The 18,062-nt window shown below is 39.5% G+C and overlaps 1 protein-coding gene across 2 annotated transcripts in view; it reads right to left on the bottom strand.

The window, feature by feature from the left end:
• uggt1 (UDP-glucose glycoprotein glucosyltransferase 1) overlaps nucleotides 1-18,062 on the bottom strand; it is a 141,983-nt gene that overhangs the window by 106,406 nt on the left and 17,515 nt on the right. For both annotated transcript variants that reach the window (XM_068042002.1, XM_068042003.1), the window contains exons 6-15: nucleotides 17,588-17,762; nucleotides 15,967-16,063; nucleotides 11,996-12,074; nucleotides 10,934-11,034; nucleotides 5,860-5,959; nucleotides 4,691-4,751; nucleotides 2,040-2,131; nucleotides 1,762-1,912; nucleotides 1,516-1,635; nucleotides 127-212 (exon numbers count right to left, since the gene is read on the bottom strand). In XM_068042002.1, coding sequence (XP_067898103.1) covers nucleotides 127-212; nucleotides 1,516-1,635; nucleotides 1,762-1,912; nucleotides 2,040-2,131; nucleotides 4,691-4,751; nucleotides 5,860-5,959; nucleotides 10,934-11,034; nucleotides 11,996-12,074; nucleotides 15,967-16,063; nucleotides 17,588-17,762 — 1,062 coding nt within the window. The remainder of the gene's footprint in view (nucleotides 1-126; nucleotides 213-1,515; nucleotides 1,636-1,761; nucleotides 1,913-2,039; nucleotides 2,132-4,690; nucleotides 4,752-5,859; nucleotides 5,960-10,933; nucleotides 11,035-11,995; nucleotides 12,075-15,966; nucleotides 16,064-17,587; nucleotides 17,763-18,062) is intronic.

Below are 18,062 nucleotides of genomic sequence, written 5' to 3'. Positions count from 1 at the left end.
AGTTATTGATGTGAAGATTCTCTAAGCTTAATTTTGCAATGTCCCAAAAAGTGTGCCTTTTAAAATATCGAGTAAAATAAATGGGTGGTAACCAAAATTACAACATAACCAACATGGAAAACACACCTGAGTGGGATGTCATTTGCATAAAACATTTCAGCCATTTTCAGCAACTCGGGAGTACTCTCATCAGTTGGGTCGACAACAAGCACCTAATATTAAAAAGAATTATCAGAAATATCGTGAGCACATATTGTTTCCAGCAACACAGGAGTCAGAGGCTTCTGTCTCAAACAGTTCAGAGAAGCAAATGGAATCGCAGCATCACATACCTCCAATTGCCATCAGTTGCAGAGAGTCTAGCTATACCACAGAAAATATTGTTTGAATATTAACACACATTTTACTGAGCTTAAAATGCTTGAACATTACAGTATTTTGTGCAGTGGAAACCTCAAAATGAGTACACCATTGAGCAGTCAATTTACTCCATTTAAACAATTTTGTAAAACATGTTAAGAATTAATTTGGATTATAATTTTCTCCTTGCACGTTATGTCCCTCATAACAAAATGCAGCAGTATACTGCGACTATACTTTGAAAAGCAGCAGCATGGAAACCAGAGCATGCAGTAGGCCACACAATGTTCTAACATCTGTACCTAGTTTTACTATTAGCACCAAGTTCACGAGTCCCAGATAGTAAAGATCATAGTCTCTGCATTCTGATGACTGTAACATGTCACAAGAGAACAAAGCTCAGGTAGTCTAAACCCTGTTGCTTATGAACAAGGGACACTGACACTTACTCCAATTTGGCAAAGGCAATCTCCCTCAGAGAAACCAAAAGGATTTTGGTGGAGGAAGTGGAAAAAACAAGGCTGAATACAAATACGAGATGCATTAATGGTGGAATAAATCTGCACTTTTGGAGCAAATTAACAGAACCTTTACTCTACAGCAAGTCATGCGCAATAAGACTACCACCTGTGAAAAGTTAAAGGATGTTTCATTATCCAGCAGAAAATTCAACAAAATAGTTCAGTTTGAAGAGCTCATGTACATTACTAATTCGCATTTTTTCCAAAATTGCTTTTCGTAAATAAATAAACATATCCTATTTTCCTGTATACATAAGTATTATTATTTTTTATATTTAGAGATACAGCACTGAAACAGGCCCTTCGGCCCACCGAGTCTGTGCCGACCAACAACCACCCATTTATACTAATCCTACAGTAATCCCATATTCCCTACCACCTACCTACACTAGGGGCAATTTACAATGGCCAATTTACCTATCACCTGCAAGTCTTTGGCGGTGGGAGGAAACCCACGCGGTCACAGGGAGAACTTGCAAACTCCGCACAGGCAGTACCCAGAATCGAACCCGGGTCCCTGGAGCTGTGAGGCTGCGGTGCTAACTACTGCACCACTGTGCCGCATCTAATGTGAAATTGAGATCTTTGATTGCCTTATACACAAACAAAATTAAATAATTTCCGTTTTACTTACAAAGTTGTGGAAGTTTTTCCGAATCTGCCGAATAACTCCAGGAAATGTGGGTCTCAGAAGTTCCTGCACATTAGAAGGCCACGTGTTGTATTTGCTATCCATCTCCAGATTATTGATCCACTATTTTGAAAAGAAAAATCATTCCCATCATCATCTATGAAGTACATTCACAGGTAAGCTGGTAGCATTTTAGTTAGTTAAAAACAACTGGAAATAATTAAAATAATAATTGGTAATGAAACTTACATAGATTGCTGGGTTTCGAATGTCCACACCATAATCAGAATCTGCTGGTTGCACATTTAGCTTTAGTAGTTCATGTAGCTCATCCCCCTGGATTCCCAGATCGTGCAGGCCTTCCATGAGACGGGCCTCATTGCGCAGCAGGTCCAGAACACTGACAAACACACAAAGAGAAAAGGATTTACTTTGATAGGAAAAATAACTCTGCTTAACTGCTAACAATCTGTATTCCAGCTTTAAGCAGTTATTTGCATATATTGAGATAGACTGACTCTCTGTACCTGAAGACATCTTGCACGTCAAGATCAATATTAAGGCCATTGATGAAAAGTGCAGAATCACCTGGGTGCAGGCCCAATGTTTCTTTGAAATACTGGAAGTAAAAGAAGCATTAATGCCAAAAATGTTTCTTTGTAACTCCTACTGCCTCTGCATATAATTGCTTTTATTGGTCCCTGAATGCTCTATAATTTATTTAGTCAGACAACAATTGAGACACAGACCAAAGAGCTGCCCAGTCCCTGCTGTTAGCCGATCCTGACCAGAGAAGCAGTTCAGGTGTTGAGATAGGCCTCAGCAGCCCTCATTGAGGGAGGCAGAGAAGGAAAACAAAAAATGACCAAGGTTCCTGATCACTAACTAACAACTGCTGCACAAGTCTGCAAACATGCACACCAGCCATGAACAAGTCAGGCTCAACTGTGATGCCTCTACTATCGAATGTTGAAACACACTGTCATAGATCACACAAGATTGGCCCATGGAGCAAAACTGCAGTTAAAGAGCCACTGCCGTAAGTAGAAGAGCAGGATACAAATAAATATACAAAATGTTAAATCAGCACGAAAATGGCTGCCGCACGAGCAGGAGCTGTTGGTAGTCTTTTACAATAGGTTGCATTTGCTAACAGTACAACCACTAGGTGGCGCAGTACTTGCACATGCGCAAATTCAGGCTCTTCAACTGGAACGTCAGTGTCTGCGACGTTCAGGCAACTGCCAAGATTAAAGATGGCACTGCTCAATTTATCACAGGAAATGCTTATGGCTAGATCATTCAAGCTAACTGATCTTACATTAAGTTAGATGGAAGCCCAGTAATATGTCGCTATTTAGTTATAGGATACTAACTGTAATACTCAACCATTTAAAATTCCAGTAAACCTATTAAATACAAAATAAATTTTATGAATGAATTTCTATGTTCTGAAACTTTTGGAAGATAGTGAATTGGCACCCCAATCAATGGGAAAGAAAATCGGGCAGAGTATAAAAGGTGCTGCCAATTCATTATTGTGATTGGTTTATACAACTGATCAGGACTGATTTCACCCAAGCGCAGTTACCCACTCCCACCCCACTGGCCACTCTCCCCCCTCGGCAACTCGCTTTCTCCTCCCCCTCAGCTGCTCGCTCCAGACCTCGCTGCTCACCCTTACTCCCCTACCCCATTGTTCCCCGCTCCTCGCTTTACGCCACCCTGCTCTCCGGCTGCCCGCTCCCCTCCCCACATCCCCAGGGTTAGCACCGCAGCCTCACAGCTCCAGCCACCCGGGTTCAATTCTGGGTACTGCCTGTGTGGAGTTTGCAAGTTCTCCCCGTATCTGCGTGGGTTTTCGCCGGGTGCTCCGGTTTCCTTCCACAGCCAAAGACTTGCAGGTTGATAGGTAAATTGGCCATTATAAATTGCCCCCAGTATAGATAGGTGGTAGTGGAATATAGGGACAGGTGGGGATGTGGTAGGAATATGGGATTCGAGTAGGATTAGTGTAAATGGGTGGTTGATGGTCGGCACAGACTTGGTGGGCCGAAGGGCCTGTTTCAGTGCTGTATCTCTAAATAAATAAAAAATAAAAACAATAATGGCAGTAATGTGACTTCTTTCAATTCTTTGTCACTCTGCCCAGTGTTCGGAATGGTAGACAAAACCTCCACAAGTTTTATATTTCGCCAATATCCAAAGAATAAAAAAAATTGTATATATTGCCCTCTTACTCCAGATGGGCACAGCGCAAAATCTTGGGAGCAAGGGGCTGGGAAAACAGGAAACTAGAAACACACAGATGAAGTGAGAAACCAGTGCAGCTGTACTAAACTGAAGATTCTCATTGTTCAGCTGGAAATTCTAACTCATTTTCAGTCAAACTAGAAATACTGCAGAAATGCGTGAAAAAAACAAGGTTTTTAAAAAATAAATCATTGATGGGTTCTAATTCCCCATCACTCACAATTGATGAAGGAGTCACTGAGAATTATACATTTCCAGTACCCACAAATTGCCTGTAAAGTAAGTCACAGAACTGACCTGTTTCAGTGTTGTACACAAATCAAACACTACAGTAATGTGAAAATAAAACATAAAAATCCTTACTGATTCAACAAACTTGTTAACTGCTGATGTTCTCAATGGCATGAATAACATGGATATATTTTAAAGGTCTGGAATGATTGCACTAAATACTACCGTATCTGTAGAAACATGCACTATAGCATGTGTATCTGAAAAACAGTCACTGACCAAGCTTGAATACTTTTAGAAACTATACTGTTTTAGAAAGCCATTTAGAGAAGCATCAGTTACACAGTTTTAACCATCTGACCTAACTGCATCAAGTTCAAGCTGCTTTACAATTCTTAAGTTATGGCACTGTATTCAGCTGAACTTGATGTTTTTCAAATCTACAATGTCATAATTATAACTGTAATGGCACAGAAGGCGGCCATTTGTCCAGAGTCCATGCCGGTTCGCCATAGAGCAGGCCAATCAGTCCCATACCCCAGCTACATCCCTGTAGCCATGTAAGTTGATTTCCATCAAGTACCCATCCAATTTCCTTTTGAAATAATTTATAATCTCCATTTCCTACATCCGCATAGGCAGCGAATGCCAATTATTTGGAACAGTAATGGTAGAATTTTAAATGCACACTTACTCGCTGATTCTCTTCTACTTCCTTCCTCATATCAAAGTTCACAACAGTTCTGGTTATAGATCTGTACGTTAGAGAAAACATGGTACATTCATACTGTAATTTAGAAACTCAATCATGGCTTTCCAGATACTGAACAAAATCTATTAGATGTTCAATTAACATTTTATGAACATTATTATTCTGTGCTGTATTTAGTCTTGTTTTCTCCATCACTTTCACAAAGTCTTTAAAAATTTTAAATCTAGACAAGTGAAAAAAATTTAATGGTCCCCTCGAACTCTAAAAATGAGAATGTCATCAACTTAGTCATGGAATATCTATCTCCTACAGAAATAAATTCTATTCCACAGTTCCAATGCTTATACAACATGAACTTTCAATAAGAGTATGCAAGATCAAATTACATATATTCTGAAAATTATAGGCCAGATTTTGCTGTGAGCTGTGCACAAAGGGCTTTCGTTAGACTTGCACAGATATTCCATTGGGTTTTAAATGGCAAGTTGCTGTCAGAGGGGCAGCCAACAGAGTGGCACCCTTGATGGTGTGATCTGTGTGAACAGGGCAAGAAACACAATCTCCATAACCAATCAGATTAAAGTATCATTACTTAGAGGCGCAAGTCTGAACCAGGAAGTGCCAATTGGAATATTTGATTTGGCACATCAGATACAGAAAGTAAAATAAAAAAAGACTGAGAGAGATAACAGAGACAGAAAGATTTTTTTTAAAACTCTAACAATAATTAAAAGCTGAAGCAATGAGATTCCACACTCTTAGAAGTTAACTTTCAATGCCAGAGAGGTTGCTTGAATGGAATGGACAAGCCCTAACTTTATGCAGTGTTTAGTCCTTATCTAGGATGTTATTACAGTCTCACGCCATTCAATACATCTAGATAGGAAACCAGACAGCAAGATGCCATTTTCACACAACTTACAGAGGAGAAGGTCTCAGACAGCAAATTCCAGATTTTCACATTAAACTGTGCGAGTGCCTCATCAGAATTTGCAGTCCAATTTGCGTGCAAGAGCAGTGAGCACCACTGTCTCCACTGTTGATTTCACAGCAAAATCAGGCCCCATATCTTTAAACATAAATGTAATTTTATCAATATTTTTATGATATCAATATGGCTTACACCAATAAACAGAGGTTGATTATGGTACCTGGCCTTAGTGGGAAAATTCTGGCTCAAATCACGCATAACCATCAAAGCATCGGCTGCAGGCGCAGACAAGATTCGAGCAGCAGTTTGGAAGCTTAGGTCTGTTAACATAAATGTAATACACACATATAAATATATACAAACTTCGTAACAATTCAAGTCATTAAAGTGGCTAGAAACCACACACAGCACATAGAAAGACTGTGAATTTTCAGTCTGGAATGAGTCAGAAAAAGTTAGTATACAGATACAGCAAGTAATAAAGAAGGCTAATAGAATTCTATCCTTTATTATGAGAGGAACTGAAAATAAAAGTAAGGATGTTGTGCTTCAGTTATATCAGGCATTGGTGAGATCACATCTCGAATACTGTATGCAGTTTTGGTCTCCTTATTTAAGGAAGGATGTGAATGCGTCGGAGGCAGTTCAGAGAAGGTTTACTAGATTGATATCTGGAATGGGCGGGTCGTCTTATGAGGAAAGATTGGACAGACTGAGCTTGTTTACACTGGAGTTTAAAAGAGTGAGGGGAGACTTGATTGAAGTATATAAAGATCTTGAACGGTCTTGACAAGGTGGATGTGGAAAGGATGTTTCCTCTTGTGGGTGAGTCCAGAACTAGGGGGAACGGTTTCAAAATTAGGGGTCGCCTTTTAGGACAGAAATGAGGAGACATTTTTTCTCTCAGAGGGTTGTGCGACTTTGGAACTCTCTGCCTCAGAAGATGGTGGAGCAGGGTCATTGAATAATTTTAAGGCGAGGGTAGATAGATTCTTGTTAGACAAGGGAATCAAAGGTTATCGGGGTAGATGGGAGCGTGGAATTTGAGTCACAAACAGATCAACCATGATCTTATTGAATGGCCGACCAGGCTAGAGGGGCTGAATGGCCGACTTCTGCTCCTAATTCATATGTTCGTATGTAATGAAGGAGCCAGAGAGTTATTTAAGATAGTTAAGGGAATGGAAAAGATAAATTCAGAATACTGCTGCAAATGAAACCGTGAAAGTCAGAAGAGGGCACACAGGTTCAACTGACAAACAATTAATTTAGGGCTGTAATCAGGAAGCTCTTCTTCACATATGCACTTAGATGGATTGTTAAATAGAGCTCAAGGGTAATACAACATAGTTTGGAATTTTGGTAGCTGCTTTGAAATAGTTTCACGAAAGCGTGCTATGCCAAATTATTTTTTATTCCACCGGCTGGAAACCGGAATTAAATTTTTAAAAAGGAAAAAGCTAACAGATAAAAAGTGACTGCTAGCAGCCAAAATGGCCACAACTTGTATCACTATATCCTACATTCCAATGAATCAAGGTGGAGACGCAGTGTCTACTCATTCCCCAACAAGAACAATGACCTGGGAATTTTGAGTGAACAACCTATCCTGTCCCCATTAACAGAATATTAAGACAATCACTTGGGACATTAAACTGGTGGAGAAGGACCATTCAAACCTAATCACATGAACAAAGAGACCCTGGTTGAGAGGGGGAATTCCTACACATGATCTAATCATGTTCCAAGAGGTGACGGTCATGTGACAGGCCCACCATCTGTGTGTTTAAGTTGGATTTTCTCTCTGCAGACAAACAACTAGACACTAACCAGAGAAGACCCTAGTGCGCATCCCCCCGCACCCCCCCTCTCCAGTCCACCTTGCAAGTTTCAAACTCTGCCTGCTGGCCGTTGCCCATGAGGCCCATCATTGCTGCAGACAGAGACTCTGAAGGAAATGATCCGCATCGCTGTTTCCAGGGGAACCACCGAATCTGCTGCCCACATCTGCAAACTGGAAGCCTCAGGACCACCGAATTCAGCCGTTAGCCAGCCGAGTCACCAACCTGCACAGACCCCTTTTTATGGCTTCGGACTCTAATCCAACCAAGCGATCCTTCTCCACTCTGTAACCTATTTGTGCGCTCATGAACCTTAAGTACGCGTGTGTGAGAGTGCAAATTGGAGCATAGTTTATTATTTTACGTAGATCGGTTTAATACAATAAAGCTTTCTTTATTAAACTCAAGAAAACCTGTCCAATTGGTTCTTTTTAATGATCTTAGCATGTAAGTAGTTCAACATTCACTGAATTTGCAAGCATATCTACTTTAAAAAAGAAATAACCCTGTTCTGGTCAAATAAGGAGAGGGACAAGAGGGGAGATCTTCAAACTCTCATCACCTGATCATAACAATAGATATTATTCTTTCTGTATGAAAGCTGATATCAGTGCTGTGTTTCCTCCTGTCACAGCTCTTCTGGCTTCTTATTTCAACCTAATGAGATCAGATTATGTAAACTAATATAACCAACCTATAGGGGAAGAACAGAAAAGCTCATTTCCGTGAGTGGAGGAATCTGGTGAGCAAGTCATCCAGTTTTCTTTTCAGCCAAATCTGGTCAATGGCATGAGGAAATGACAGATTTTTTTTTTTAATTGTATTTTTATTCTAACAGACTCAAACTAATAAAATCCTGCCTTCCTCTGTATCACCTGAACAAAGACGCTGGGCTGAATTTTATTCTCCCACCACCATTCCCGGGGGCGGGAGGAAAAAAATGGTGGCCCGCACTTAAGGTCCATGGGACGTGTGCTGCCATGCCGCTACAATCTAGCGCCCGGCAGCTCATCTACATACACTGGGTGGCTCATCCCCCTCAATCACGTGGTGGGGTCAGACCTTGCGACGCCAGCAATGGCGTCAGCTGCCTCTGCGCAGGCGCTGGCACCATTTTTAAACGGCTACCAGACCTGCACAGTTGAAGTCCACAGCTCCCCCAAAAAAACACTGTGAATTGATTTTTTGGTCCGTACCCAACCCCAATACAAAGTAAATAAATGGCCGCCCCGTCTCCCTCCCACCTCCGAACTCTTAAATTTAATATGTGACCTTCCCCCCACCGAGAGCACAAAGTTCAGGGGTCACCCCTTCCCCACCACCCCACACAGGCAGATTTGACCCCGTTCCCCCCCCCCCCCCACCCCCCTAACTACACTAAAAATCCTAAGTTCTTTCCTTCCCCACCTCACTGGTGCCAGCTTTACCTGGACAGGAATGTGAAGGCGCACGAGTGCAAAAGATCGCGGACAGCTGGCGAGATCGCAGTGAAAGGTATGTTTATTTATGTCCTTTATTTAAATATTTAAAGTTGGGTCCCATCGCCAAGCTGTGGGGGGTGACGCCACGGAGTCTCGTTGCCATCGGGAAGATTGGGCCTGGCAATCCCAGCGTTGGGCTTCATGGCGGGCTGCTGCCAGTGCGATCCTCTGCCACCCCCCACCAAAGAGCCCGACATCGGGAGCTCAACAAAATACAACCTACTAGGTGTACTTACACTAAAAACTGCATTTAAAAAAATTAAGTTCAATGACAAATGTCAGTAAACAGAGAAACATCATTCCTGATGCTCCTCCAGCATTCTCCAGACAAATTAGCCCACTGCAACCATGTTGTTCAAACAAATCTGTTCTGACAAATGTATTACTTTTTTTTCTCCCCACAACATATTCTTATTTGGACATACACTGCTAAATGCTTTGGGATGCCCAGAGGTTGTGAAAGGCTTTTAAATGCAGGTCTTTCTTCAATTACTAGGATCTTCTTGGTTAAAACTACCTGGAAACCAAAAGCAGAAAGGCCAAATGTGACAATAAAAGTGCATATTTTGCTTGCCAATAGATATTACATCTCCGTGACCAGTCACAGACCTGAATCGTTAACTCTGTTTCTCTCCACAGATGCTGCCAGATCTTGAGTATTTCCAGCACTTCATGTTTTTATTTCAGATTTCCAGCATCCAGCCTTTTGTTTTTAAGATAGCCCATCTCCATTTTGGTAGATATTTCTGGGTGACCCAGTAAGTGTATTTGTGAAATGTATTGGCTTTGAGCTAAATCTATCCACTATTTTATTCTGAAATGTTCTTCTCAGTTACTTATTTGAAGCTAGAGTTACTGTCCTTTTACTTGGTTCAATATCAATTTGAAATTGTTTTGACAAAGTGTAAGTCAGCTTCAACTCTATCCACAAGCAACTGCAAGAAACATATTGAGACAGTGAAAGAAGGCGACTGTACCACGACTATTTTTTAAATCTCTGACTTAAATTTTCTGAGCAACAGGTAGCTCAAAGATTTCTTTAAGAATGGTGACCTTACAAATTCTGTCAGTAACGAAGCAAAGCAGAAATACTACACAGTTAGCCCTGAAGACTCTTGCTGGACATGTCCGTTACCCAGCACTGTACAGATCAGAAATAACCTGATTTTTGTTGCATACAATAAACACTCAGTGGGAATGTATTTTAAAAAGACAGGTGTTTAGTTCAGAAACAGATGCAACTTTAAATCTGAAATGATTAGATTTAGTTTCTTTCTCCTGTAACATTTTAGCCTGTTGTGTTCCCAATAATTCAATAGGCTTTTAATATTCTGCGTTAATACAAATATTTTGGGGAATAAAAGTGTACTTTGTCATCAGAATTGATCACACTGTATGATACATGTTTCTATGAACCTTCAGGTGATCAGAATCAATTCAACAGTCAGTGAAGTCAATCAATGTAAGTACGGTTCTGTAAAAAGCATGCACTGTGGTAGCCTGCTCTCATTTCTCAGTTTGACATTACTTCCCAAGTTTGGTAAAAATCCAAAGTTAGTAAGGTCACAACTTAATATCTGTAGGAGACAAATGGCCAACGCTGGAACTCTCCATCTGTCCATCCCTCCAACTTCAAACAGAGGGAGGTGGTTTTAAATGGAGAACCAATTAAAAATGTTAGTGTATTACTGGGGTGGGTGGGTGGAGATTGACAGCTGCAATGACTATACAGCGTGTGACAAGTGAACATCATCGCAATAGTATCAAACACTACAGTAATGGGGTCATTGAAAGGTGAAGAAATTATTTCACATTTCTATTTGTCTATATCAGGATACTAGTTACAAAAACTGGTGTTTCCAGCAAGCTATCCCAGAATGTGTCTGAGTTGCATATTTAAATGGATGAGTTGTTTCCAGGTAATGAAAAGACTGCCAACTTCATAAATTGGACAACATTCCTCTCAGCCTACCTTGCAGCTGCCAGACTTTGAGAGGTGCCATCTCATTTGTGCTTTCAACCAGGTGCTTCCTCAGTTCCTTCAGCTGTTCCTTGATCTCAGGGTACAACTGTCTATCAACAAGGAAGAAACAAAGATACAATCACTACAAAAGGAATTCATCCATAACATACAGGCACCACTATGCAAAATCATCCTATGCAAGTAACCCTTGGTATCAAGACCAATAATGATAGAAGCTCCTATTTATAGTGCAGTTTACGAAGGCAATATCTTTAAGCTTAATGTTTCAAACTTTACCATTAAGTAAGTAAATCCGTACAGAATCCACCAAAAGGGTGCAAAACTTTCTGATATAATTTTAATATAAACCAATAAATCTATGTTAACACAAAATCTCTGGAATGGGGAAGCACCATTCAAGTCACAGAGCTTACTCCTCCCAACAGGGTGGACATAATTTAAATCAAACTTAACTTATGAAGGACACAGTAACCATAAGAAAGTTCCCAAAATTCTCAAAAAATTCTTTTCAACTCTTGAAAGTGAACAAGTATATCATCTTTCAGTCTGCATTATTTAACCCGATTTGCTAGATTCCATAAATAGCATTCCCAAGGTTCAAACAAGAATGAGATCATAGGGCATCACTGATCTCAACTTAGCTTTCTATTTTTAGTCTGATCATAACTAGATATTGATCCAGTTCCCATTTGTACAGGAGTTAATTATCAGTGTACTGATTTGATGCATCCTATACTCTGTGAGGGGATATTTGTAATCTTAATTCTTACTTGAAGCATGCCAATTTTGTAGTTATGTTCTATGATTGCAGTTTAATCAATAGACTGCTGGTAATTTTCATGCATACAGCCCTGCGCAATGAACCACCCTGAAGTAAATCATATGGAACAAACTAAAAAGTCTTCAACTGAAATTTACACATAAATATGTGCCCTATATCTTTGAAGGGTCCCCGGACCACTTGTTACAATGTTTATATATAATATATGTGAGCAATAGTGTTCTGGGTCCCATTACTTTGCAGCCCAGTTTTCCTGTGCAGACTCTTACTTCAGCTTGCCAAAGAGGAATCCTTGGACTTCATCAACAGGATCATTTTCATTTATCACTGTGGTATTCAGTTCAGAGCCTGTAAGACAATAGAAAGCTGGGGATGACTAAGTTTAATGGGTAAAAGGACAGAAGAGCAGTGGAAGGTGTTCAAAAAAGAATGTGATATAGAACCAGTTTATACCCCAAAGGGCCAAGAGCTCCTCTTGCCACTCAAAAAAAGCCACAGACGACTAGAGGTAAGAGACAACATAAAGCCAAAAGAAAAAGCATACAAAAATGCAAAAAATAGCACAGATCCTGGTGAATGGGAAAGATACAGAGATACAGGGAGTACGAAAAGAAACTTGCAAGGGATAGCCTAAAGTCAACACAAAAATTGCCTCTAATTATAGTGGGAAAAAACGACATGGTTAGGAACAACAGGGACTTTTGAAAACTAATACCAGTGATATTAATGAAAATAAGGAAATGGCGGACATGTTGAATAATTACTTTGCGTCAGTATTTGCAATAGACGAAGAGGTCAGCATGCTGGAAATCCCAAGGAAACCAATATTGAATCAGGGCCAAGGATTCACCAAAATCAACGTAAGCAAAATAACTGAAGAGAATTATGAGACTACAGAGTGACAATACCCCAGGAACAGATGGTTTCCATCCCAGGATTTTAAAAGGAAGTAGGTGAGAACATGGCTGCTGCCCTAGCTATAAGCTAAGTTCTCACGATTCAGAAGCCGTAACTTTAGATTGGAAAATTGCGCATTCCACTCTGCTATTTAAGGTGAGGGGGAGAAACCAGGGAACTATAGACCAGTTAGCCTAACATCTGTTGTCTGGAAATTACGAGGGCAATAATTAAGGAAAGTGACTGAACACCTTGAAAGTTTTCAGCTGATCAGAGAGATCCAACATGATTTGTGTAAGATAGGTCATGCCTGACGAGAATCTGGCTGAGATCTTTGAAGAGGTGACTAAATTAGTGAACAGGGGAATGTCAATGGTTGATATTTTATGGACTTTCAGAAAGCATCTGATAAAGACCCTCATAATAGACAAATAGCTAAAGCCCATGGAATTGAAGGAAATTTATTAATCTGGTTCTGAAGTTGGCTGAGCAGCAGGAGAAAGAGAGTAGGCATAATGGACACATACTCTAATTGGCAGGATCTGACTAGTAACGTCCCGCAAGGATCTGTGTTGGGGTCACAACTATTCACTGAATTATTAAATACTTACATATCCAAATTTACCGATGACAGAAAGATAGGCAGCATCTTAGCAGTGTAGATGGAACAGTAAAAGTACGAAGAGATATTGTTAAATTAAGGGCAAACCTGTGGCAAATGGATTTCAATGTACGCAAATGTGAGATAATCCACTTTGGATCTAAAAAAGGATAGAACAAGGTACGTTCTCAATGGTGAAAAGCTAGAAACTGTGGAGGTCTAAAGAGGCTTGGGGGTTCAGGTACACAGATCATTAAAATGTCATGGAGGTACAGAAAATAATCAAAAAGGATAATGGAATGCTGGCCTTTGTATCTAGAGGACTAGAATGCAAGGGAGAAGAGGCCATTCTTCAGCTATTCAAAGCCCTGATTAGACCACACCTGGAGTACCGTTAGCCATTCTGGGCATCACATCTTAGGAAAGATATAGTAGGTGTGGAGGGAGTGCAGGTTATAGAGTCAGAGAGAGATACAGCACCGAAACAGGCTCTTCGGCCCACCGTAGTTAGTTTTGCCAGAATTATACCAGGCCTCCAAGGGTTAGGTTATGAGGAGAGATTACACTGAGTTGCATACCCTGGAATTTAGAAGATTAACGGATGATTTGATCAGAGTTTTCAAGATACGAAGGGGAACAGATAGGGTAGACACAGAGAAAATATTTCCACTGGTTGGAGAGTCTAGATAGAATAAGAAGGTCCAGTCTAAATAGTAGAACCAGATCTTACAGGAGTGAAATTAGGAAACATTTCTGCAAACAGCAATTGATGATAGATCGATTGTTAATTTTAAATCTGAGATTGAAAGATTTTTGTTAACCAAAGGATTCAAGGGATTATGGGCAAAGGTGGGCACATGGAGTTAGATCACAGATCAGCCAAGATCTCATTGAATTGCACAACAGGCTTGCGCGGCCGAATGGCCTACTCCTGTTCCTAAGTAATTTCACAGCAGAACTATTTAATTGTTAACAGATTTAAAAGAAGCAGCTCTCTATTTGCCCTCTTCCCTACCCCCCAGCACAATCAACATAACAAATCATATCCTCACTAAATTGATGTGATAGAAGAAATCCGTATCTGAGTGATTTTCTTTTCTCTTGTATCTCCACAGCTGAAAGCAGCAGTTTATACTGAGGTACAATCAACACGTGTCCATGGAATCATACACTAACATGACATTGCAACTTGATAGAAGTGGAGAACTAAAACAATACAAACTTCTAAATCGATTTTCATCTTGTTAATGGATACCCTTTCACAATACACATCTTTCATTTCCCTGCTCAGACATGCTTTTTTTTTTAATACTTTGCAAAACCTAAATCCACCTGCTATTCCATTGCTAATCCACTTCACTGATTCAAATCTAAGTCTTTGAATTTGGATGCTACCACATCGTCTGATGTCAGTGACAGATTTTGTATCAGCACAAATGCCACTTTTTTCCACGTTATTCAACAATTGTGGGAACAGTAGGGAACCGAGAACAAACCTGTGTAACTCCACTTTCCACTTCACTTTAGACAGAACTTGTTCCATGCCACTTTTTCCTTCTATTGCCAAGTCAGTTTTTAATACAGCTAACTAATCTGGTATCAATGTGATCTTCCTTAAATCCTTAATGCCTTTTGAAAATCTAAATAGATTTGCTTTAACATCCTTTTTTCTGTCATTATTGCAGATTTTTAAAAATACTTTTGTGCGAGCAATGATAGCATAATTGAAAGAAAAATTTGAGAACAGATCTGAGCACGGAAGTATTAAGGAGTTAAATTGACACACATCTGAAAAGCATGACTACCATCTACCCTGTATTTCTATCTGATGTCAATATAACCACCTCACATAGTAACGTCCAATGATTGCTCTGTTCCTAATCATGTCATCAGTACTTCGCATTTTAGGAAACACTCAACAGAAAAAAATTGCAAGTCCAAATCTTTTTGAAGATTTGATTTTTCATTGGCCTAAGAAAGAGAGTGCTTCATCTACTGTAGTTTTACCTGTTAAAAATCATTTACATTTTCACAGCTGGAATCACAATTGACAGGTAGTAAATGTCTGTTTCCAAACATTAAGTCTTAAAATCAAATAGATTTCAGTTGCTTTTCCTTTTCAGAAGACAACATTATTTGCATAATCCTTTGGCAGCCTGACATTCAAGTAAAGGCATCATAAGGTGGAGCAGTAAGCTATATAAATCAGAAGTTCCCCAGTTCAATTTCAGATCTTTACTAATTTAATTCATCTCAGCTGGGATAACGGTTTGAGTGCTACACCTGGTCTCACTTTACTCTCACTGAAGGTGTACACTTGCAAGAACTCAATCAACCCCTTGTGTGATGCCCTCTACAGTCAAGCAGCCTGGTGAGACTAAGTGCCAAATTTCACATCTGAAAAAGGACCATTTGGGGGCAGTATCTGAGGTTTCACCAGCACTCATAGAGCCATACACCAGCAAGAATCATGGCATCAGGTGAGAAAGAGGGAAAAATTGTCAGGGTATTCAGCTTAACCCACTTATCATTACAATGTCAGTTCATGTTATAATTTTTCATAATGTTATGAAATTACTTCAGCAATAATAAACTATGAATATTTTATAACAGGTTCCAATTTGAAAACTAGTTTTGAGGTGAAAATAGCAAGATGATACAAGTTTGTGCACATAAGTTAAATTAAGCATTCATATTTATAGGAATTTTGAAATGGTACAGAAACTGAATTACTTTAATCACCTGTCACTTGTGTGTCATCTTTGGCCTTGTATTCAGTGCTTTTCATGGCAAGCTCAACACCATAACCAGAAAGTAAGACCTTCTCCTCACTTGGATACTGTAAATAAAAAATCCAAAATGTGAAATCATTTTTTTTTTATTCTTCCGTGGGATGTGAGCATCACTGGCAAGGCAAGCATTTATTACCTATCCCAAATTGCCCTTGAGAAATAAACTTCTGATATAAATATTAAGTGTTTGTCATTATTCAATGAAATATTTAGCAACAGTGCAGTACTCAAAGGCCTGGATTTTACTGTAATGACAATGAAACACTCGCCATCAATACACCACTGAAACTGACAGCAACTTCGCGAGTCCGCACATGCGGACAATAATGAGGAAATCCAGAAGTTGCTGTCATTGAGGTTATGCTCCTCCATAGGGTGGACTGTAGAGGGCCCCACAGTCTACAATCTCCAATTGTAATCATGATTTGGCAAAGACTTCCAATTACACGCTGTTAGTCTCGCTGTAAAAATCATTGAAAAAGTTACACCTTGATGAATGAGTTATAATTGGGTTTTTAGTGGCGTACTAACTTCAGAATTACTGCTAAACACCTTTACTAGTCCTGAATAGCTAATATATTTGTGGAATGTCAAATTTCTCCATAATGATAAAAAAAAACACATACTTTAAAAAAAAAAATTTCTAAAAATTTGTTCAACTTTGTTTTAGCTTCTATCTTAAGCCAATCATAATCATTTATTTCACGACCCAAAAGTGAAGGATATAAAGTGCTTTTAACTTCCTTGTTTGCTGTGTGTGAATACATCAATGGGTTTGGCTGCTAACCCTGCTTGCTGTAAGGGCACTGATGATACATGCCAAAAATCCCCTCGACTCCCTGACAGATTTGAACTACCGTGGGAAAAGGGGAAGACCACGCCACAGAAATCTCTAGATCTTTTTATGGGCAGCTTTCTTTGAGGTCAGCAGCAACTGCGCTCATTTTGTTGTTGACCACAAAATCCAGGTCAATTAAAAAAAAATCTATTTCCTGCGAACTCTTATATAAACATGAACATCTTTCTTTAGTGTTCCATTCCTTAGGACTCCCTCTGACTTCCTCGAAAGTTTCCAATGCTTCACTCAGCAGGACTTAACAAATGCTCATACAATCACTATTCTTTTAAATCCCTATTCTCTCCTAGCACATTGTTTGAAATCTGTAATGTCACTGTGCTGCTGCTGAAAAAAAAAACAGTATAACTTGAAAAGTAGACAGTCCCTGAAACCTCTGCCAATGGGGCTAGAATTAGTGGCAGCACCCCCACATCAAAGCTCCCCATATGAAAATGGCCATTTAGGCAAGGTACCAATGAGGGACCTGTGGAATCATATCCCAGCAAGGATACAATGCCTTACGAAGGGGCAAGATAGAAAACTGGCATGGAAAATATGATTACTAAACAATAAATCACCTTATTTAGCAAGTGGAACTTTCCCAATCCTAATACAAGACCATTTTGACAATACTTGAAAGGAGTTCCCCAGATGAGAAGGAAACAAGAAATAAATACTGATACCCTTGCAACTTAGGAACAGGCTTCATCACAAAGCAGCTCATTTTACTTACAGCAACATAATGCCGGAGTACATAGTTAACACTTCCAATGTCAGATTTGGAACGAAGAAGCTTGTGGAACCTGGAAAACTCTTTGGTACCGATCTCACCATACAGAATCACCACTGGATGTTCAGTTCTCAAGGGTGCCTCAATATGATCACCTTTAAACAAATAAGGCTTGGGTCTGACAATAAAAGATAGAAATCAGAATTTAAAATGATCATTAAGCTCCATGTAAAATTACGTTGAATAGTTCTCCTTGAAGACATTATCAATTGGTAAATTTTACTTAATATTTCAAAAGAAATATTTCCAAGTGGGAACCATTAAATGATTTTATTAGGTTTTGACTACAATTATTTAACAAAATCTTCACTCTGACTTTCAGACTCAAATTGAAGATTTGTAAAATGTAATTCACTAAGAAAAAACTCAACATTTTCCCTGAAGCTCTTTCCAGAAGACAGCATCTCACCCTGAAACA

The sequence above is a fragment of the Heterodontus francisci genome, chromosome 11 (assembly GCF_036365525.1).
Source record: "Heterodontus francisci isolate sHetFra1 chromosome 11, sHetFra1.hap1, whole genome shotgun sequence".
Lineage (NCBI taxonomy): Eukaryota > Metazoa > Chordata > Chondrichthyes > Heterodontiformes > Heterodontidae > Heterodontus > Heterodontus francisci.
The sequence above is the reverse complement of the archived record's forward strand: the minus strand, read 5'-3'. Positions and strand labels throughout refer to the sequence as shown.